Here is a 24022-nt window from a genome sequence, read left to right as displayed (position 1 = left end):
AAAGTTTTTAATGTTCATACTCCCCATCACCAACTCACTTTTCTACAACACAGAATGTTTCCCATCTACGTGCTGAAATCCAAAATCAGCAATGTTGTCCCTGCTTTCCTAAAAAGTTACATGGCCTTCAACCAAGTAGCTGCTAGGGAGTGAGGGCAGGGGACAACTTGTGCAATAAGCAATCTCTTGCCTGGCAATCTTGAGCTGTGTTTTTCAAAACAAAGAGGCCTTAGTACTAACCCCAAATCCACCTCAGGCGAGCTATTTCACATTTTTGAGCCTGTTTCCATAGTTGCAAAGTAGGGACAGTACCACTTTCCTTGTAAAACCGTTTTAAGGATAATGGAATTAAGAATAATGGCAATATTGGGGCGCCTGGCTGGCTTAGTTGATAGAGTATATGACTCTTGACTCTTGATCTCAGGGATGTGAATTCGAGCCTCGTGTTGGGTGTGACGCCTACTTTAAAAAAAAAAAGGAGAAGGAGAAGCAGGAGGAGAGGGAGGAGGAGGAGGGGGGGAGGAGAAGGGGGAGGGGAAGGGGAAGGGGAAGGGGAAGGGGAAGGGGAAGGGGAAGGAGAAGGAGAAGGAGAAGGAGAAGGAGAAGGAGAAGGAGAAGAAGAAAAGAAGAAGAAGAAGAAGAAGAAGAAGAAGAAGAAGAAGAAGAAGAAGAAGAAGAAGAAGAAGAAGGGCAATACTTACCTTACAGGCTGGCTTTGGCTTTGTGCTAAGTACAACATGAAGCATCTTATACAACCACAATGAGACAGACACTTTTATCATCTCCATTTTATAGACGAGGAACTAAGACTTGGAAAAGCTGGGCAACTGCCCATGACCACACAGCTGGCAAGCAATCTAACCAGTCTGATCGCAGAACCTGTACAACTTAAGTTCCTGGCTCACAAATACTTGTTATTTTTTAAAAGTGGTGTGAAAGAGCAGAGTCCGTTCTAGCTCATACCTTTAGTAATAAACGTTGACAGGGGAAGATTTTTAACATTCTTTTCCTCATTACCTGTAGATTTCATTTATATATGTGACACGGGTCGCACATTACTCAGGAAATTTCAGAGCTGGATGTATTATCAAAGCAGCCCCCTCAGTCAGAACTCTGGAAGGATTCATGGGACACACATTCTGGGACTTGTATAGTAAAAACTACATACAGCACCACAGAATTTCATTTACTTACATGCAGAGTAACATTTATTTAATTCCTCCTATCCTCACTAAAATGTTTTAGCTATAATCGACTCAGTGTTAACCTATGAATATATTTACTCATAGAAGTTTAGGAAAATTACCTTCAATGCTTCTAAGGACAAAAATCCAAAGTGTGAAAGGAAGAGGCGTGCCGTTTGGAATTCCTGGGCAGGAGGTGGAGGCTTACAATCTGTAATGGGATCAGGGAAACTTCTCTTCTGCAATTCTTCCTCACTTTGCTGTTCAAGGTGCGTTTCGTAAGCAATCTGCTGAGCCATGCCATTCCTTAATTTTTCATGTCTCTCTTCTAACTGAAATAAACCAAGTATTTCACTTTTTTTTGGAGCTACCATAAAAGTAATCGGATTAATCTTAATTTAAAAGTGAAAACAGGGGTGCCTGGGTGGCGCAGTCGGTTAAGCGTCCGACTTCAGCCAGGTCACGATCTTGCGGTCCGTGAGTTCGAGCCCCGCGTCAGGCTCGATGGGCTGATGGCTCGGAGCCTGGAGCCTGTTTCCGATTCTGTGTCTCCCTCTCTCTCTGCCCCTCCCCCGTTCATGCTCTGTCTCTCTCTGTCCCCAAAATAAATAAACGTTGAAAAAAAAAAAAAAATTAAAAAAATAAATAAATAAATAAAAGTGAAATCAAAAGTTTAAGCAACAAAGGCAATGAAATACTTTTCAGTGATCAACACTGAATTTTAATTCAATAGAGTACGCAACCAAGCAAACATGGTTTCAAAGTTGCAACAAATACCAAAAAAACTCCCCTATAGCCTCAGAAATTATGTCCTTCAGCTCCTCGCTGTAAATGAAATCATTCTGTTTCTGCTTCCCCTCAAACAGGCAAGAAAGGGGGCAGCGCTGTTGCTGTCACCCCCCTCTTCCAGATCCCTGTCCACCTTCATCCTGCAGTGGCGGCCCCCTCATGTTTTAAAGTCTTTGTCCATATGGATTACCCCACCCTCCTCTCAGAGATGCTCCCTGACACCCCTGCCTCCCTTCCCATCAATCCTAGTTTAAACTCCTCTCTGACGGGCAATGCTCCTTCCAACAACCTAGCTTGTATTTCTACCACCTCTTGTCAACCTTCACAACTTTGGCCATCCATAAGCACACTTTGTACCTCAGCCATGCTGTACTTTAAAGAGCTAGAATTCTGAAATTCCCTTCTCCAACCATAAGCCTCCTTCCTGCAGCTCTCCCACACCTTCACTCCCTGAGCTGTGCTTTTTCATCACTGTGAGCATTCAATCCCTAATCCCGTTTTCCCAGGCCATTAGCATCCTGGCTTCATCTACCTCCCACCCAAGCCTAAATCCCAAATCAAACATCTTAATACCCTCTTCTAAACATATAAATGGCTGTCTTGTTTCTTACTCTTCCACATTCTTACCTCTATCAATCTCCACACCACTCCAATTTTTTACTTATGCCTCCAGATCCCAAGGACTTCTGAGTAAAGTCAGCAGAGTGAGTTAAGTAATTTCACTACAGACGATGCTACTTAACCTGGGCTGGGCTGCCTGGCAATTTTAAGAGCCATCTTTTATTCCCTATATCACTGCTGAGAACTAAAATTAAAATTTACAGAAGCTCCTTCATTTTCCCTCCTTTTCACCTTTAAATGTCTCTGAACCTCCACCTGCTATCTCCTTCTCTCCCGTCTTGCCAGAAATACCGCTTTCCTAGACACAGTCACATTGAGACTCTTGACCCTACTGCCTCCAGGGCTTTACTCTATTACTTATAATGTTCCCAGCCCATCTTCCAGTGGTAGCAGACATAGGCCCTTCTCCACTGCTTCCTTCCTTTCCACCTCTAAGCATGTTCACATTCCTCCCATCCGTGAGTTTAAAAAAAAAAAAAGAAAGAAAAAAGAAAAGTAAAAACTAGCCTTGCCTTGCCTTAGCTAGGCCATTTCCTCATGCTATCATCCACTCTGTATACTCTCCTTAACTGCTAACAGTGTAGTTTATGTTCACTGTGTCTCAGTAACCATTCACCACCCAGACCTCTATACTCTGTCCCCAACTTTAACACTTCTTTGGACATGCTCTCAAAGGTCACCTGCACATTCATGCCAAAATCCAGGGGTCCCTGCTCAGGGCACCTTCTCCCTGAGCTCTCTGGCTGGTATAAGCAGCCTCCATTCCTGCCCTTCTGTTCTCTCATGCCCTGACAGACTTCTGTCCCCACTTCTTAAAATTCTTTTCCTTTGACCTAAGATACCAATTACTTAATATAATTGTCTAAATTAATCTAAAATCACATAAATTTTTTCCTGTCCTCCCAAACCTGCCCTTTTCCTACCGAATCCGTATTTCTGTAAATAGCACTGATATCTCCTTTGTCACTAAGGTTTGGAATCTAAGTTCTTCAGCTCTTTTCCTTCCCTCATCAATCAAAGACTGCTTGGCTCTGCCTCCACGATACATTCCATCTGCTTCAACTTCCGCTATCAGTCAGCTAGCTAGTCCTTCTTCTCCCCCGCCTGGACTGTCATCAAAGTCTCTAAATTGGGTCTCCCTTCTCCAATAGCCTTCACTGCAGTCTGATCATGGCCCCATCCTGTGGACACCTACCATGGGCCAGCCCAGACAGCCCGGTGACTCCTAAGAGAGTCCAGGTCCTTTCAATCAGCCACAAACTACACTTGTCTTACTACATGGTAACCTGGATGACAGAGATCTAGGTCATCTTAGGAATCATCTCCAATAACACCAAAAAAAGCAGTGTCTAGACCGTGGCGGTTGTTCAAGAATGTTTATAGTCATTCGCTTAACAACAGCTGACAATATCTTACTTCTTCAGTGACAATTTCATGCAAATCTGGAATGCTCAGATCTGCTTTCACAAAAGGAATCTTATCCACCTCTTCAGGAAATGGTCGATGTTTGACGGTATATTTAAATCCAACATCATTTTTAGGAATTGGACGAGGTTCAGGTACAAAAAGCTGTTAAAATAAAACAGATAATGTTATGCGTATTACATTTGGTGCCATCTGTAATGACGTGTATTTCCCTGGTCTCTTAGATGCCTGTTTCGCTAGGACTACCTGACACTGGCACTGAGGATCTGCAAATACCACTGCTAACACTAACGGTAAATAGCTTGCATACCAGTGTACTCTTTCACTTTTATAAAAATGTTCATCAACTGAGATTTTCTGACTGACAAATGGGCTGTATACCTCTAACTGCCCCAGGCCTGACTCTCTCTTACTAAGTGGTAAACCAATGGATGAGACAGTTCAGGGATCAAGGCTCAAACTTCCCTCTGTCCCAAGAGTTCTCAAATCACCCCATATAACAAAGTGTAAGTTTACGTCCTCTGGGCCTCTCTAGACAGTGAGTTCAACTGAACACCAAATCTAGACCCTAATGGCTCCAAATCCCTCCAAATTGTAATACGTATTAAAATGTGTATTAGCTGTGCAGCTTCTGTTTTCACATCTGAAAAGTGGAAATCATCCATCATAAGGCTGTTGTAATGATGAAATAAAAATGTATACGGTACACATTAAAGCATCTATAAATTTTAGTTCCTTTCTTGATCTCCTCCTTCCTCCCGTCTTGAATGCTGACCCAGTGGCCTACAGTGCCGCTGCCAGAATGTGATCTGCATGATGCACCAAGCGAAAACAGAGGTGTGCTCCTCACAGGGTGACAACACATCTAAAAGCGACACCTAGGATGTTAAATGATTTGAGACCCGTGCTCCAATTTTGTGACTGTCTCTCTTAAATACCGGGGACACTTTATGAAGTGATGTTTTAAAGAATTTTTAGTAACATAAGTAAAAGCTTATGCTGTACTAAGTGAAAAGAACAGTATACAAAAATGACTCAAATTCTATTTAATGTTATCATGCACAGAAAGGAAAAAAAGATTGCAAGGAAATCTACTAAAATATTAAGAGTGACTACTTCTGGAAAGTGGGAGTACAGATGCTTTACAATTTCTTACTATCTGAATTTTCCAACTTTCTCCCATGAGCAAATTCTACTCACCGAATTACAAATGTTACAAATAAAATAAACTATGCCACCCCAAATAAGATTTAAATTACACAGCATATTTAAAAAAATTACAGAGCACATTACCAACTACACAGGAATAAGTCACATAAAAATAATTTGAAACTAAGTCCCATTATCTGAGAGATCAAGAGTCTGGCCAATTTCTTTTTCATTTATGGCATGTACCTGAGTTTTGTTATATTTAACACTGCATAAAAAAATGAGGCCACAGCTCAGAACAGTAGTTCTTAATCATAAATGGATGTGAGAATCACCTGGAAAGCTTTCTGAAAATACACCTGCTTTGAAGATGTCTTTAAAGAGTAATTCAGTGGATCTGGGAATTGCGGGCTCCTAAGATGATTCTGATATGAACCACTGACTGAGACCCTGGCTAGGATTGAAAATATTTATTTTATTAATGAATTTTGTTGGAATGTTATGTAACCTTTAAATCATAACACACACATGCGCACTCGCATGCACACACTCGCTCACTCCTAGTCACTTCCCTGTAACTTCTAACGGATACCTTCTGATTTGCTTTTGCTCCTCTGGGTAAAAGGCAAAGTTGTTGTGCCCAAGCAAGTCTTCCAGACATTCCCCGGACCAGCACAGTGACAGAGGGGAAAAAATCATCTAGAATAAAATATTGGTGTAAAAAGTTTTTATTTCAGATGACGACTACTTAAAATACACCTGTTATCAACCATAAAGCCTCTAATAATCAAAGCCCTAGCACAGTGTTTCCCAAACTCTCATCCTTTGTGTACCACCTCTGTGGTTTCTGCCATATCCTCAAACTATAAGTACTTATCTTACTTTCTATCGACCACTTTCTTTTTTAAACTTAAGTCTGTTTCAAAAGGAAATTGTGTGTCTTTACTCTAAATGAAAAACTGAATTTTGGTGTGCCAATAATGTAGTTTTGAACCACGTGTTTAACAATACATAAAATAATGTTCACCAACATGCTGACTAACATTACCTCACATAAATCCATTTTTGGGAAACAAATACTAGCCAATGCTCTTAACTTCCAGTATTGAGAACAACCTAAGTGCAGACAGATGGGTATTTGAAGTGCTGATGTTGCATTCACCCACACCTTATGCACTCGTGTCCGCCACAGGCAGGCACTGTCCCATCCCAGCAGAAGTTCAGGGGAAGGAAATGGGGGGTGGGGGGTGGGGAGAACTCAGGATGGACTTCCTGAGGGACCCAGGTCCTCCTTCTTATTCCCTCCTTTTGTCCTGATGTGGAGTTAAACTTTTTCAAACTTTGCTTTCTCACTTCTTCTGTTACAGTGTTACAATAAACTATTAAAATGTCCTTGTAAATCTATAAAATCCCAATTGTTTGTATTTTTAGTAGACTTCCAATGCAGTGAAATGACTGGGAATGAGAGTACATAGGAGAGTCCTAAAGAATCTCGAAGAGGGCTGACACTTACCCCTCAGGCCAGGAAACCCAGAGGGGACACTGGGATTTTAGACTCCTTAGCAGTTGGCTTGGGAGTAGGAGGCTGAAGGAATCATGAATAATAAGCACAAGCCAGGGAAGAAAGTCAAGCAAGCCCTACGTCTGGAATAGAGAAGAAAGAAGTGCATGCAGGAAAGAGCTGGAATCAGCACTTCTGGAACTGGGCAATGATTAAAGGCCCCATCTATTTGACATTAAAGTCACTGTATCTTACCACCACACAGTGGAAACTTGTGACGGTATTCACGAATCTCTGAATGATAGGGAAATGTCTCACTTTCATTTTATAGATTCATGAGATCCTACTCATATAGCCTCAACAGAATTTGCACGGGACCGTAAGAGTCTGTTCACCTCTGTAAAGGTAACAAGTCTTTACTGGCAAAATCCTATACTGTGCGATAAGGACAATATAAAGGGACAGAATGAGGCTCAGGAAATTTGGACACTAGTCCTAGTCATACCATGTACTTTTCAAATAACCTTGAATAAGTCACAGGCCCTCTCCGAGCCTCTGTTTCTTCACCTGTAAATCAGGGAATTGAACATGAGGTGATTCCCTGGATTCTCTATGCCCCAAAATTCTATAACCGTCACTTTCTCATAAGCATGAGAAGATGCTTCCTTTACATACTGGCTGATTCTGATTACCAACAGGAAAAAAATGTACTTTGGGGCACCTGGGTGGTCAGCTGGTTAAGCACCCGACTCTTGCTTTCAGCTCAGGTTACGATCTCACGGTTCGTGAGTTCGAGCCCTGCGTTAGGCTTTGTGCTGACAGTGCAGAGCCTGCTTGGGATTCTTTCTCTCTCCATCTCTGCCCCATCTCCTGCTGGCTCTCTCTCTCAAAATAAATAAATAAACTTAAAAAAATATATACGTACTTTGAGTAGCCTGGGTTGCAGTGGTAATCTACCTTGAGACAGCTTATAATTGAGAGAAAGTTGAGGAGGGAAACAGTGCATGTTGTATCAGTGGAAAATCATTAAAGGGTTTTCATGAGGGCACTGGTATGGTCAGATCCATATTTGAGGAAGAATACAATGGTGGCAGGAAGTAGGATGGAGGGAAGGGTAACACATTTTAGAACCGGAAGGAGAGGGATGAGACCAGGTAGGAAGCAACTGCAATAATCTCAGTAAGAAATAATAAGACCCTACATTTGGATGTATTGGGAGGGAGGCAGAGAAAAAAAAAAGATTCAAGAGTCACTGAGCAATTGGACACCAATTATGTAAGGGAGAAACAGGAAGGGGCAGGCCAAGAGGACTCCTCAAATTTCCAGTCTGTTTGGGTGGCACCATTAACTGAAAAAGAACAATGTGGAGTGGGTACCAGGAGAGGAGAAGGGCAGGATCCAAAGTTCAAGAAGAATAACAGTAATTTTTATACATGGTAAACAAGAGAAAATACCCCATTAAAACAAACTTTTTGTAGAACTACTTTAGTTCTAGTATTTCAGATACATAAAAGAGCCTCTAAAAGATTCTATTTACTATGTATATTCTATTTTCTGACCCTCTATTTTTCAGTCACTGTAGCTAGAAGACCCTCTGACAAATGCGAAGTTGCTGTGAATCTGCAGTTGTTCCTGTAGCTACAGGTCCCTGACCCTGGAAGCAGCCTGCTAGCAGGGAGCTAAAACACGGTGATTTCGCAGTGGAGAAGACCCAAAGTGCTGGAACTTACTCTGTTCATTTCCAAGAGGTTGCTCCAGCATTGCCAGGATGACACTATTATCCAAGACAAAGTACCGGAAACTATGTTTATTTATGGTTGGCAGCCTGGAGTACTTGATCAAAGTGGTCTCATTCACCAGACTACAAGGAGAAGCGGGACCACTGGGTGAAGGAAATGCGCCGAGCAACTGCATAATACTATGGAGAATGCAAAAGATAACAGTTAATCCCCAAAGCAAAATCTTAAGTTTACCTCATGCATCAATGTGCCCTTCTGCTCGTTTAAGTGACCACAGCCACACTTCCTCTTTGCAAGTCAGATTTACTCCCTGGGGCGGATGGCTTGGTGTGCTGTCCTGCCTCCCAAGACTGAAAGATCCATTCCCCCAGATGCAGACATGGTGGCCACAGCTTGCAGGTGAGAGTCCCTCTCCAGGACTTGCTCTCAGCCAACAAGAACCAGCTCACCCAGAATCACAGCTTCATCCTGGGACAGCCCACAGCCAGCGAAAGGGCAAGGGCAGTGTGGGCGTCCAAAGCCCCAGCCCCTGGGCCCTAACTGGAGAGAACTCTGAAGGGCTAACCCAGCCCCAGAGCTCTTCGCTGCACCTGCACGCATTCGTCCTTGCCTCTGCTCAGTCCTGCTTCCTTCACCCCCTCTAGGGACTGATCCTAAAAGCATTTTCCAATAAGATTCTTGCAAGGAAATTTCTCTCAGAGCTTCCTACCCAGGGAAACTGACAACCATACTTCCAAATCATGGAGCTCCTAAAGATATATTTAAAAAATGTTCTGTGTTGCAGGTTTCAGGGTTATGCTAGCCAAAGCATTCTAGACCTAGAAAAGGACCCAAAGACCCACCAAACCTCCACTTTTCAGATGAGGAAATTCAGGCTCAGACATGATACGTGATCTTTAAGTAACCAGAAACCAGGGCCTGCTGCCTTCTCACTGTGCGGTCCTGAGTAGACATTATCCTCGTTTTACAGATAAGACTGGAGGCACTAATAGTACATCTCAAAGAACTACTGTAATTATTAAATTTGAATGTATAAGAAAAAAATGCCTCATAAATTAGAATTCAACTTAACAAGCTTTAACATTCAGAAATGTTTATGTCCATAGAGATTTCTGCATACATTCAATTAATAACCTCTATATGGCACTCACCATGAGGCACTGGTCTACATACATTCTTTACACACATTCTTTTATTGAGCTATCAAAACAACAGATAAGTACAGATAAGATAAGTACATTATTCCCATTTTAAAATGAAACAATTAAAGCACAGAGAGAAAGTCTCTTTTAATGAAAACATAAAAATTTTACCTTGTGGTCCTAATATCACCTGACCCTTCATATGCACTTCATTTGGAAAACGAATACTCCCCAACACCATTTTTGTCATCTCGATCCTTGAGTAGTAGCCTCTCCCTTTCCCTTTCATTCTAGTACCGAAACCCAAATATCTCTGATATGGAAGGCAACATTGCTCAGCAGATGTTTTCCATCCATTTTCTCTTCTCTTAGGAGAACTGTCCAAAAATTTCAAAGACCAGGAGAATCTGATGGTGAGTTCAAGCCTTTAAGGAATTGTCGAAAACGGGTGAAATACCAGCAGACTAGAAACAGGAAAACTTGACTTTGTTTTTCTAAAATGGGGCAGAGACAGATGTCGCAAAATATATGGACCATGGGAGTTTGTTGTGTTCCATGCAAGATTCACAGACAGTTATCAAATGGGCTGCTGGCAAGGAACAGGTTACTAAGATCAAATCATACCAGCCTAACCACATTTTCTCTTCTTGACAGTGACCAGACTGGAAAGGGGGAGAACTATGTCTGAAATCAAGACATGCAAGTATTTGACAGTGTACCAGGATAAACTTACAGACAACATTAAAAAATCCCGGTCAACCTGAATGAAAATCTCTGATAATGTGCTTTGTGAGTCTCTTTTCAATGTTTTCATCAGTGTCTTTGACTAGGACACACAGAACAGGCTCACTGACCAAAAGTTGAGCTGCAGAGTTAATATGTCAGAGGAAAAGTTGGGATCCAAATAATGAGGTAAATCTTACGTGAAGAGATCTCAGGTTTAAATGTAAAGTTCTATAGATACAAATACCCCCAAACAAGGAAGTACAGGATGAGAAAAGCAGACAAAAAAATAAACGTGTGAAAGACTCCAGTTTTAGTTGACTTGACGCAAACTATCAAGTTCTCAAAAACCCAATGCGGTCGCCAAGTACATTTTTATGAAAATACAATATCCCAGAGAGTGTAAAGATCATCCACCCTCACGGAGAATATTTTACTCAGCAAACCACCTTTAAGAGGTACTTAGTCAAACCCAAACCCACACCATTGAGAGAAGAATGACCAGGACGATAAAGGTACTTGAATCTCTGTCATATGACAAACAGCTTAAGGTACTGGCAGAAACAAATCACCATCTTCATAAGCATTACCTTCAGATGTCATTACTGCCTGGAAAGAGGATTCCACTATCAAAAGTTTGAATTAGAACGAATGGGTGGAAGCTAAAGTGGGAGAGTTCAGCTCAGTGTAAACATCGAGTTTTTAAAAATAAAAATGAAATGGGAGCCTTAGGGGTTAGACTATCACCAAATTAGAGGCCGAATAACCTGGAAGGCCTTACGAGTTGCTTAAGCAGAGGGGCTGCCAAAACGACTTGCAAGAGTCCTAATTCTGAATTTGTATAGTACACTAAGGAGAAAACACCCAACTAGCCAGTCTACACTTCATAACTGCCTACTATTCTGAGCACTGTGAGAAGTGTTAAAGAAGGAAATGTGGACTCTACCCAAGTTGGGGAGACGACACTAGCATGTATCAAATATAACCAGATACGATCATGACAGTATAGAATTCCGTGCTGTGCACTCGGGTCTGACTGAGCACAAAAGCACAGAAGAGTCATCATTCAGAAGCAGAATAACCAAAGAAGGTGCCATGGAGGTAGCTACATTTGATATGAGCACTGAGCAGTGAAGGATGTGACCGAGGGGAAAAGACAGAAGTCCTGAAACCCAGGGAATACACAGAGACAGGTAAGAACATGCCCGGTTCACAGCCACAAATGGCCTGCCAGGTTCTATTATGGCAGAAAGGATGTGCTGAGAAAGATCAGTGTGAGTGGGGACAGGATAAGGAGGGCCTTGACAATCAGACAAGGAGTTCAGACAACATGGCAGGAAACAGATCTATTCAGTTTTCAACCACTCGAGCAGCAAAAAAAAAAAAAAAAAAGTGCCCAAGGATGAGTTCAAAAATGGAATGCAAGATAAACAGAAAGGGTGAGATTAAAAACATGGAAATTAGGCAAGAAGTGAGAAGAGTCTAGACTAGGATGCTGAGGTTAGAGGGGACAGAAGAAATACTTCCAAAAATAAAGTCCACTGGACTCAGTCACTGGCTTCACATGGGGAGTGACAGATAAAGCAGAGATAAATCAGGAAAAAAGCTAAAGGTCTGCGTTTGTATAGCCGAAAACCAGCAGTGATGCTGACATAAAGCAGTAATTTTGAGGGAACGAAGAGCTCTGGTTTGGGACAGGTTTCATGATGACAGTACTCTTCAGGGCACTCTTCAAGACTGGTAACTGGAAATACCATTTGTGGAGTTGCCAGCAGGACAGCTGCAGATAAAACAGATGAGTCACCTAGATAACCACTGGCTAGGCTGCCCAGAAGCATCCCAGGTTCACTCCTCATTCTGAGTACATATCCAATGCTCGCTCTCCGGCATACTCTCCTAGGAATGCCCTACCCAGGCTAGGATTGCAGCAAACTGACTTTTGTATGATACAGAGTTCCCAGTAAGAAATGCTCTCCCCTTTTCTTTCTCTCCATATCCTTCTTACTCTTTCAGGCACACATCAACGCTCAGTTCTTTCATAAAGCTTTTCAGTCTAGCCCACCTCTCATATGGTCTTCCCTCTGAACTTTTATTATTTCTAGTACTCAACCGTCTGTGTAAGTACATGCTTAAACAGCTGCATGCCCATTTTTGTGATTTTCTAGCTAAGAGCCAAACCTCCAGAGGTGCACTGGAAGCCCAGTTAGTGCAGTGAGGAGGACTAAAATAAAGCATGCGTGCTTCTAAAAATGTACTAAATGACCAAAGCCCGTGAAGAAGAGAAATAAATCCAACTTGACTGTCCCTGCCCCAAGTTATGAACAGATCACCAAAAAGATTCTGGAATCTTGGTAAGGGCTGATCTACGTACAAATCTGCAAGGAGTCTTCCACCAATGGGTCGAAGCTAAAGCGGGAGAGATTTCGGCTCAATGTAAACATCAAGTTTTTAAAAATAAAAATGAAACTTTTATTAGACTATCACCGAAGTAGAGGCTAACGAAGGCCTACCACTTTATTAAGAAGACCAAGATGAGCCAACCCAGACTGACTGGACATCCTCCTTCCCTCTATTATGTTTTCTGGGTCTTCATCCACACTTACCTTTTCATAGGCTCCATCTTTCCATCTGTATGTGATTCCGATCTTCCCCACTTAACTCTTCCCTTCAGTCCATAATGTGCCTAAACTGCCTTCCGTCCCTTCTTCCACCGTCCTCACTTACCAGCCAAATGTAAACTCTCTCAGCTCTTTCTGCTATTTCTCTAAGGTTCCGACCTGTCTCTATCCCTTCACAACCAAAATGATTAGAAAAGAAATCTCTTGCTGCCTTCTTAACCACTCTGTATCTAGCTTTTGATGAAACTTCTTCATCCATCCTGTAAAAGTCAGGTCCAGTGTCATCTTGATTTCCCTCTATCTGGAAGTATTCATTTCCTCCTGCCAGCATGTTATTATACCTCTTCTCTTGCAGCACGTATTCTCCACCTAATATTATAGCTATTGTGCTCATGTCTTATCTGCCCTTTTGGACAAGAAGCTCTTTGAGGATGGTGGCTGAATCTGATTTATCTTTACAATCCTATTATAAGTTTGTAAGAGGGAGCTCATAAGTCCTGACTGAATGAACGTCTAATACATACTATAAATGTAACAGAGTACAGACCACTAAGCGAAGAAGCAGGAGACCACAGGCAGATCCCTTCTCAGGACTCAGACACCAAAGTGAAGAGATAAGTAAGGCTCTCCAAGATCCTTTCTAGCTCTAACATGGTAGGACTTCGATCAATGCCAACCAGCCCAGAAAAAAAAGGACCCAAACTCTCAGCCCCACATCCCTGGCTTCTTTTAAAAGGTCCCCAAGACAAGTTTTTCTTTTCCATTTTTTTCTAGAGAAAAAGTATCTTGAGAGGTTGCATCGCTTAATGCTGAACAACTGGGGAGGAGAAGAAACAACAGGGATGACAGCTAACCCCATCCTAATTCCTAGGCACAATCCCTGTGCAGTCACTTTCATACCATGTTAGGGTGGCTTCTGCAGCATCCTTTACCCTCATAGATGCGGGGTTTGGCTCCTTATCTCCTTTGTACTTGACCTCTTGCTCACTGTTCTTGGACTTACTTCCTGAAATTCCCAGTTCCACAATCTCCAATACTTCCTTAAGACAATCCTAGAAGCAGGAAAGGCAGATCAGTTTTTGTAATACACCTGAGAAGACAGGGAAATACATCAAAATACTAATAGTGGTGGTATTTTGCTGACAGGCTCCAGTTTCTTTCTCACTTTCATAGGTGGATATTAATTTCACAATAATAAACTTTGCCCCCACCCCAATTTCTCTTTAAAGAACTGAATTTGAGTGTTCAGAATTAAATAAGTAATGATAAATTCCATACTATTTTATCAGTCACAATTCTTATAAAATTACCACAGACAATAAAATTATGAAAGCCCAAGTTAAAGAGACACAACAGTAATTCAGTTAAACCTAGAGTGGTTTAAGATACATTAGATTATCCAGGGACGACTGGATGGCTCAGTAGGTTAAGCATTCGGCTCAGGTCATGATCTCACGGTTTGTGGGTTCAAGCCCCACGATGGGCTCTGTGCTGACAGCTCGGAGCCTGGAGCCTACTTCGGATTCTGTGTCTCCCTCTATCTGTCCCTTGCCCTCTCAGACCCTGTCTATCTGTCTCTCTCTCTCAAGTTAATAAACACTAAAAAAAAATTTTTTTAATTAAAAAAAAAGGTACATTAGATTATCCAAAGGGAAATTTATCAGTTACTGACATTTTTAAGCAATTCCTGGTATCATAACTTTAGAAGCCATAATGAAAATAACTAAGATTTGGGGCACCTGGGTGGCTCAGTAGGTTGAGCATCTGTCTGACTTCAGCTCAGGTCATGATCTCATGGTTCATGAGTTCGAGCCCTGCATCAGGCTTACTGCTGTCAGCACAGAGCCTGCTTCGGATCCTCTGTCCCCCTCTCTCTGCTCCTACCTCACTCATACTCTTTCTTGCAAAAATAAACGTTTAAAAAAAAAAAAGTGAAGATTTAATCAACAGTATTATTTTAAGAACTATATAAAGCTCTCCATAAATATTCAATGAGCCTGATAATCTCTTATTTATACTATGAATTCTTGATAACTGCTTGTCTCCCTGTAAGGAAGATATAACATGGAACAATGGCAAGAGAAATCAGCCTAGATACCTGTGCCTACTTGAAAATGGAACACATGTGTGAAATGAATTTTTTTTAAGCAGGCTTCATGCCCAGCTTAGAGCTCACCACAGGGCTTGAACTCAAGACCCTGAGATCAAGACCTGAGCTGAGATCAAGAGTTGGGACACTTAATTGACTGAGCCATCTAGGGGCCCGAAATGAAATTTTTATATACAGGCAAACTTTACGGCAATTTATGCTCTAGTTTTGCAGCCGGGATACCAACTGTCCTTCGGAATTTGGCAATGGGTGACCAAAGTGCCCACTGGTCATCTTGAGGCTACCACATCCTTTCAAAAAATAATATTCTTAATACTTCAGATAAATTAGTCAAGATTCCAACTTTCTTTCCTTTTATTTTCATTTAAGAGAGAAAGTACATGTGCACGCGAGTGGGGGGAAGGGCAGAGAGAGAAAAGGTTACAACTTTTTTTTTAATATTTATTTTGTAATTTATTGTCAAGTTAACTAACATACAGTGTATACAGTATAATCTTGGCTTCCGGAGTAGATTCCCGTGATTCATCACTTACATACAATGCCTATGCTCACCCCACCAAGTGCCCTCCTCAATGCCCATCACCCATTTTCCCTGCCCCCCCTCCAACCCTCCACCCCCAACAACCCTCAGTTTGTTCTCTGTATTTAAGAGTCTCTTATGGTTTGGTTCCCTGTTTGTAACTTTTTTTCCCCTTCCCTTCCCCTATGGTTTTCTGTTAAGTTTCTCAAATTCCACGAGTGAAAACCTGTATCTGTCTCTGACTTATTTCACTTAGCATAATACCCTCCAGTTCCATCCACGTTGTTGCAAATGGCAGGATTTCATTCTTTTTCATCACCAAGTAGTATTCCATCACACCACATCTTCTTTATCCATTCATTAGTTGATGGATATTTGGGCTCTTTCCATACTTTGGCTATTGTCAATAGCACTGCTATAAACACTGGGGTACATGTGTCCCTTCGAATCGGCACTCCTGTATCCTTTGGATAAATTCCTAGTAGTGTTATTGCTGGGTTGTAGGGTAGTTCTATTTTTAATTTTTTGAGGAACTTCCACACTGTTTTCCAGAGTGGCTGCATCAGTTTGCATTCCCACCAACAGTGCAAGAGGGTTCCCCTTTCTCCACATCCTTGTCAACATCTATTGTTTCCTGAGTTGTTAATTTTAGCCATTCTGACCAATGTCAGGTGGTATCTCAATGGTTTTGATTTGTATTTCCCTGATGATGAGCTATGTTAAGCACCTTTTCATGTGTCTGTTAGCCATCTGGATGTCTTCTTTGGAAAAGTGTCCATTCATGTCTTCTGCCCATTTCTTCACTGGATTATTGTTTTTCAGGTGTTGAGTTTGGTAAGTTCTTTTTTTTGTTCTTTTTTTTTTTTTTTTTTTAAATTTTAGTTTGCTAAGGTCTTTACAGATTTTGGATACTAACCCCTCATCTGGTGTGTCATTTGCAAATATCTTCTCCCATTCCACTGGTTGTCTTTTAGTTTTGTTGACTGTTTCCTTTGCTGTGCAGAAACTTTTTATCTTCATGAGGTCCCAACAGTTCATTTCTGCTTTTATTTCTCCTGCCTTTGGAGACATGTCAAGTAAGAAGTTGCTGCAGCCACAGCAAAGAGGTGAAAGCTACATTTTTCAAAAGAACTTTTCGGGGTGCCTGGGGTGGCTCAGTCAGTTAAAGCATCAGACTTCAGCTCAGGTCATAATCTTGTGGTTCGTGAGTTCAAGCCCCGCATTGGGTTCTGTGCTGAGAGCTCAGAGCCTGGAGCCTGCTTCACATTCTGGGTCTCCCTTTCTCTCTGCCCCTCCCCTGCTCATGCTCTGTCTCTCTCTGTCTCTCAATAATAAATGAATGTTTAAAAAAATATTTTTTTTAAATAATAATAAAAAAGAACTTTTCTATGGGTTAATTTGCAACCAAATATAAGCATGATGACAATTATTGAGTTGTGCTCAAAAGAACAAGTGTTCTCCTAAAATATTACAACTATATTCAGTGTAAGTATGCAATACTGTATTTAAAGATTCTTTTTTTTTAACATAACTTATTGTTAAATCGGCTAACATACAGTGTGTAAAGTGTGCCCTTGGTTTTTGGGGTAGATTCCCATGGTTCAACATTTACATACAAAACCCAGTGCTCCTCCCAACAAGTGCCCTCCTCAATGCCCATCACCCATTTTCCCATTTCCCCCACCTTAAAGATTCTCTTTTAAGAGGGATTTTCCCAGCATACATTTTTGTTTCTTCTCCCCGTTTTAAGATCTAGTAAACTTGGGGCGCCTGGGTGGCTCAGTCAGTTACGTGTCTGGCTCATGTCATGAGCTCAAGCCCTGTGTCAGGCTCGGTGCTAGATGTGGAGCCTGCTTAAGATTCTCTTCTTTCCCTCTCCCTTTCCCCCTCCCTGGCTCATGTGCGAGCAGTGTACATGCACCTGCTCTCTCTCAAAAACAAACAAACAAACAACAGATCTAGTAAACTAACCTTTTCATCAAGCATATCAGGGTGCTCTGTCAGCCAGACACAGAGACACTGAAAAGCCGCTACTATCATGGAGTGCAGATCCCGGGAGTGAAGAGGAGCTGGCCGACTACACTGGTACACAATGTAGCTGCACACGGAGCTGATGGCTCGCTTCCGGTCTCCAGAGTCCACCATCACCTTCACCTGAACACAGTCACACGGGGAACACAGTTAGCCAGGAACCACCGTACCAATTTCAAAGTATCTGCGCCGAAGCCCAGCCTTTCTGACGCTGTGATACACCATAGAAAGCCTTATTTTTTAAAATGGTATTAAAAAAAAAAAAATGGTATTTCTACAGAGGAACAGAATATTTCAGATGTATCACATAATACTCTATAAAGAAGGCATTTTTCAAACCCTAAAACAGTATTTCATTTTAGCATATTTCTTCACTGCCTAAAACCTAAACTTCATCATTGCCAGATATCAGAAGGATAGCTGGCAATGGAACGTGTGCCCATTTCTGAAGCCTCTGAAGCCCCTAACCCAACCCTACAGTGAGGCTCTATGGGCTACGAAGTTCTATGTACCTGCTCAGAGGTACAATTAACATAGAGGATACTACACATATTGAAAGTGAAAAATTTGATAAATTGTGGCCAAAGTATATACCTGTGAACTATCAGCACAATCAAAGTAGTGGACATATTAATCACCCCCCAAAATATCCTCATGCACCTTGCTAATCCTTTCTCCCACTCCTTTATGCCCCTTCCCTAGGTTACTACTGATCTACCTTCTGTCACTACAGGTTAGCCTGCATTTTCTAGAGTTTTATACAAATAAAATCATATAGTATTGTATTCTTTTTTTGAGGGGAGAGGGTCTGGCTTCTTGTACTCAGCATAAATATTTTGAGATTTGTGCACATTTTCCCACGTACTTATTAAAATCTGATGATCCTACAATGGCATAAAATGTCACGCTGAAAATTTAAGGGTATTATATAGCATATACAAAATCAACAGGCATTCTATTATCATTTGCAAATAAATAGGAAGTACTGAGATGTTTCCTGTAAACAACAAAAATATAATTCACTCTTTGAACTTATTAAAAACAAATAAAGTTCACTTTGTAAAATTTCATTTGAAGGCTCCTTTTTGCACACTCTAGACATAAACTACGTTTGAGTATAACCACCACTGTCAGGAGATACGGGAAAAAGAGTGACGGTCCAAAGCTGTCAGGCTAAAATACGACGACTGTTCCCCTCACCTTTGCCAGGCCAGAGAGGAGCTCTAGAGCTGCCAGTGATATGCTCATGTCTTGCCGCCACTGGGAGTTGAGTCTTTGGGTGACGAGATGAATGCTGCGGATCAGGAGCCCAGCAGCTGAATCTGTATTAAGAGCTAGGATATAACCCCAATGCCACATCCCACAGGGAGGGAAAACAACTAAGCATTAGTAACAAGAAGCACAGCATTCCACCAGGCACAGACCACAGCAGCCACAGTGAGCACAATGGGCACCCGCACAGGGCTACACTCCCCACCCCACCGGCCTGAGCACCAAGCCTGACTCAACAACAGTGCACAGGGCACACACACTGGACCAAAGCAGCTTCTAGTTCCCAGCTCAGCTACTTTTTACACAGACATCCACCGGGATCTGGCAGTTCGATATCATTCTTATAATAATGTAAATCTTAAAATTTCTAAACTCATAGAGAGTTACATTTTCAAAAAAAAAAAAAAAAACAGTGAAAAGGCTATCATTATTTCCTTGGAATTTTATAGAAAAAAGAATTCACATTTTAGAATCCCCTCAGATGCTAGGAATAAAGCATCTGTTGAAATTATTCTCAGGGTTTAAACTATCAAAAGTCACATGCAATGTCTTTCTAAACACATTTTAACATTTAATTCTCTAAGACCACTTTAGGACTTCTAAAAAAGAAATTAACCAAGTCACCATGTTTTTTATTTGGCCTCCAGTTCTACTGGGGCGCCTGGGTGGCTCAGTCGGTTAAGCGTCTGACTTCGGCTCAGGTCATGATCTCTCGGATCTCGAGTTCAAGCCCCACATCGGGCTCCCGGCTGTCAGCACAGAGCCCACTTTGGATCCTCTGTCCCCCTTTCTCTCTGTCCCTCCCCCACTTGTTCTCTCTCATCCTCTCTCAAAATAAATAAATAAAAACTTTTAAAAAATGTAAAGTAATTACTACTTAGCTAATAATAAATTAGGACAAACTAAATTGAATTTTATTATAAAGGAAGCTTTAGGGACATTATACCTGTCGATCCTATCAGAAAGAGGGCAGTGACAACAGAAAAAGGAATGATCATTAAAGAGAGACATTCATGCGACACTAACACAAATCTGGATTTCTTAGTAAAAACTACAACATTACAAGCAGAACTCACTAACACCAGTTCAAAATGCTGAAACAAACAATAATCACTTCCAACATTTATATTAGAACACATACAATAATTCAGAAAATTCTTTAGTTTAAAAGTGTTTTAGAAAGCATAAAAAACAAATTTTCACCTATAGTATACTTAAATCCATGAACATAATGAAGAAGATAACAATTTTAAGTAACTTCTTTATAAATGCTGTATTTAAATTTGTTGAAAAACCTCACAATGACCTGATATATCTGACATGCTCGAGGATACTTAAAACATGCCTGGACTCCTAAGCTCATGAATTTTCCAGATGATTAAAAAATTAAATTCACATCTAAGGATCTAGATTTCATTCCAGTCAAGTTGGACTGGCACTCACGGATTCAATACAATATGAATAATTATGTATAAAAATACAAAGGCACCCACAAATTCACAGAACCCATAAAGTAACTGCCAAGGGTAAAGGATATCATTGAATAGAATGCTCAACTAGCAAATGCTGCCTTACTCTTGCTTAAAATTTGTGACTGAAGAATCTAACCAGTTATAGTAAGATATATAGTTTTTAAACACAAAGACACTCTCCTGTGAGTTCCCATCTAATGTATATTTCATCACTCCCCTTATCACACTGCAATAACTGACGTGCTGGCTGACTCTGTCATTAGAGCCTGAGGGACAGCACATCCTATTTGACTCTGTATTACCAACACTTGGTACAGAATCCAGAAATGTTTCCCTGACAACCCACTATAATCATTTATAAAATCTAATAAACTACCCAAAATTAGCTATTAGAAGCTATAGAGCTAATTTTAAAAGATTTGCTTTGTTTTAAAAAAATCTTTTAGAGGCGCCTGGGTGGCTCAGGCAGTTGAGCATCCAACTCTTGATTTCAGCTCAGGTCATGATCCCAGGGTCATGGGATCAAGCTCCACATCGGGCTCCACACTGAGCATGGAGCCTGCTTAAATTTCTCTCCCTCCCTTGGCCCCTCTATCCTGCTCACACTCTCTCTCTAAAATAAAATAAAAATTAAAAAATAATAAAAATCTCTTAGACTAATAGTCTATTACACTTAAATACCTTAAAAAATCATAACATTAAAATTTTAAAAAGATTTTGTTTGTCTTACATATCTGGGCATTAAAAGTTATTCAATAAAATTTGGATTTCAAAAAACCAGACATGGCTTACCATAATCCCTTAGGAGGGCCTGAGCAGGTCTTTCACTGTCAGGAGTTGTGGGCTCTGTGCTTCCACCACTTGCTGAACTAATACCACTATTAGTGCGACTATGACTCTTCAGGTGATTTTCTCCACCACCCTAGTCAAATAAAAACGAGTCAAATATCTGAGGTCTACATCCCAAGTTGACAAGTATAAATAGAGGTCAGTCATTAAAAGCCACATTGATAAAATGGAATGGCTAAGTAGCCGTTTAAGCAGCACAAACTGATACAGATAAAAACTGACAAGGGATTAAAACTATCATGTTTTTGCACAGACACCATCTATTAAAGGGTATGAAAGGTCTGATGATTATGGTTGCCCATTCTGGAGTCTTCTTTGCCGCTGTTTACAAAGGGCCAGCTCAGGACCTTTCCCATCTTCACTAGATTTCACGAGCTAATAACTCTGGGTCCTTAAAGAAACACCCTAGTGCCTCTAAGCAAAACTTCAGAACGCTTTAAGATTTATACAATCTTAAAAAAAACAAAACACAAATAAACAACAGTAACTTTCAAATGTAGTTACATCATAGAACACAAACAATGAAATATTACAGTTAGTACTTCCATATGTACAGGGGCTGACAAAGGTATCTGTTAAAGATTTCTCTCATTTTCCCCCATATAAACAAAATTCATTATATCCAGATCAGTTGATTATTTTAGCTACCTACTGGGATATGAATCTAATTTCCTTAATAATATTTGATCACCCATCTTACATATACCCATCTCATTCTAGTATACTCTATTAATTTCTCCACTCTCCTGTCTTTACCCCAAGTACAAGGATCACATATCCTGAAGCCAGAAGTAGGGGGGCAGTGGGAAACATTTTTAATTTGGAAGCACTGATGCTTTGGGGGACCTTCAAACTTTGGTGTAAAAGAGCTGATGGGGGCGCCTGGGTGGCTCAATCGGTTAAGTGTCCATTTGTTGATTTTGGCTCAGGTCACTATCTCACTATTTTTTAGGCTCACAGCACAAAGCCCATTTGGGATTCTCTCTCTCTCTCTCTCTCTCTGCCCCTCCCCCGCTCACATGCGCCTGCCCATTCTCTCACTCTCTCAAAATAAATAAACTTAAAAAAAAAAAAAAAAAAGAGTTGATAAGATGGAAAAGAATAAACTCATGCTTGTTTCCAGCCAGCATTAGATCTACTAGGCATAGAAGGAATAATAGAATAGAGGGCTTTTCCTAGATTATTTAAGCCAGTTCACCAGCACAGCAAAAGAAGTCAAGAGCTTTAAGTAGACACTGTCCAGGAACTGTATCTATCTGAAATTTCTCTCATGCAGAATCTCTCAAAGACCTGATTAATGGCTGAGGAAGCACTAAAAGGTAAGAAACCTCGAAATACACATTTTAAAACAGGATCCTTCAGAATCAATGAGCTGAATTTATAAATGCCTTTAAAAATCACAAAGACAGACATTTTGGAATGCAATTTACATAAAATCAGATGTTGATATTCTCCTGACAGATTACACGTGGTATGCTTCTTACCATCTCCATTTGGCAACCAATGGCTTCTAAAAGTGCTGAATCTTGAACAATATTTAACATTGCCCCTGTAACAGCAAAAAAAAAAAAAGTGCGTTTTATTTAAATATATGACAAGAATACTAAAATGGCTGAAATATCTCAATTAACAGCAGAGACAGGAATATGATTTTAGCTATGTAAACATGTCAATTTCAAGGGTAATACAAACTAAGAAAGATATGGAATACTTTAAAATCACATTCTGTTCTTTTAGAAATAAAAGAAAAACAACAAAATAAAAATCACAGCTATATCTTTCTGACCAGACTGCTTTTTAATTTTTTAATTTACATCCAAGCTAATTAGCATATAGTGCAATAATGATTTCAGGAGTAGATTCCAGTGACTCATCCCATACGTATAACACCCAGTGCTCATTCCAAGTGTCTTCCTCAATGCCCCTTGCCCATTTAGCCACCCCCCCACCCATAACTCCTCTAGCAACCCTCAGTTTGTTTTCTATATTTAAGAGTCTCTTATGTTTTCGTCCCCTTCCTGTTTTTATATTATTTTTGCTTCCCTTCCCCTATGTTCATCTGTTTTGTATCTTAAATTCCACAAATGAGTGAAGTCATATATTTGTCTTTCTCTGACTGGCTAATTTTGCTTCGCATACTACCCTCTAGTTCCCTCCATGTTGTTGCAAATGGCAAGATTTCGTTCTTTTTGATTGCCGAGTAATACTCCAGTGTGTGTGTGTGTGTGTGTGTGTGTGTGTGTGTGTGTGTGTGTGCGTGCGCGCGCATGTGGGTATATACATACACATACCAGACTGCTTTTTCAGAATGATTAAAGCCACATGGTTCAGGGCTTGACCATGGCTGCACATTCTGAAGGCAAGCTGCATGTATTTACCATCAGGGAACTTACAGCTCTAGAAAAGGCTACGACAGAAACAAGATGGTGAGCCTAACACAATGCTTCTCATCCCAGTGTGGGAGTGCTCTTGTCCACCTGGTTAAAGAAGGGACAGACATAGTTTTCCCAATCTATAGGAAGAGTGACAATTGACTCTTTCTTGAAATATACATAGGGAGCTCTTCAGAACAAGGGTTAAGGCAAAACTAAATATCAACTCTGTAGAAAATTATCTGATTTCAAGTGATATGTTATTTGAATAACCTAAAACCCTACAACTTGGAGGCCCTCTTATAGTGAGATTTAAGCTCTGTTCCTTCAAGTCTTTTCCAAAAGGGAACAATTTATTCTTCCCTATTTATTCCACTTTCTCACTGCAAAACATACTACATTCTGAACACTCACTCCAACTACGACTGCAATCACCAATTCTTTGGTCATGACACTTCCTCTCCTGAAATGAAATCCTAACCTCATTTCTGCCTTATTCAAATTC

The 24022-nt window shown here is 40.7% G+C and overlaps 1 protein-coding gene across 7 annotated transcripts in view; it reads right to left on the bottom strand.

The window, feature by feature from the left end:
- Positions 1–24022, bottom strand: part of RALGAPB (Ral GTPase activating protein non-catalytic subunit beta) — an 89295-nt gene that overhangs the window by 22544 nt on the left and 42729 nt on the right. For 2 of the 7 annotated variants that reach the window (XM_086702176.1, XM_086702181.1), the window contains 9 exons: positions 22630–22694; positions 21080–21218; positions 18753–18886; positions 17493–17675; positions 13792–13943; positions 8400–8587; positions 5761–5867; positions 4011–4163; positions 1307–1516 (listed from right to left, as the gene is read on the bottom strand). In XM_086702176.1, the coding sequence (XP_086558302.1) occupies positions 1307–1516; positions 4011–4163; positions 5761–5867; positions 8400–8587; positions 13792–13943; positions 17493–17675; positions 18753–18886; positions 21080–21218; positions 22630–22694 (1331 nt within the window). The remainder of the gene's footprint in view (positions 1–1306; positions 1517–4010; positions 4164–5760; positions 5868–8399; positions 8588–13791; positions 13944–17492; positions 17676–18752; positions 18887–21079; positions 21219–22629; positions 22695–24022) is intronic. The other 5 variants (XM_086702177.1, XM_086702182.1, XM_086702180.1 and 2 more) reach the window with 3 other exon arrangements.

This window comes from Puma concolor, chromosome A3, assembly GCF_028749965.1.
Source record: "Puma concolor isolate L17-30 chromosome A3, mPumCon1.1.hap2, whole genome shotgun sequence".
In the NCBI taxonomy this organism is placed as follows: domain Eukaryota; kingdom Metazoa; phylum Chordata; class Mammalia; order Carnivora; family Felidae; genus Puma; species Puma concolor.
This window is presented reverse-complemented; position numbering and strand designations above follow the sequence as displayed.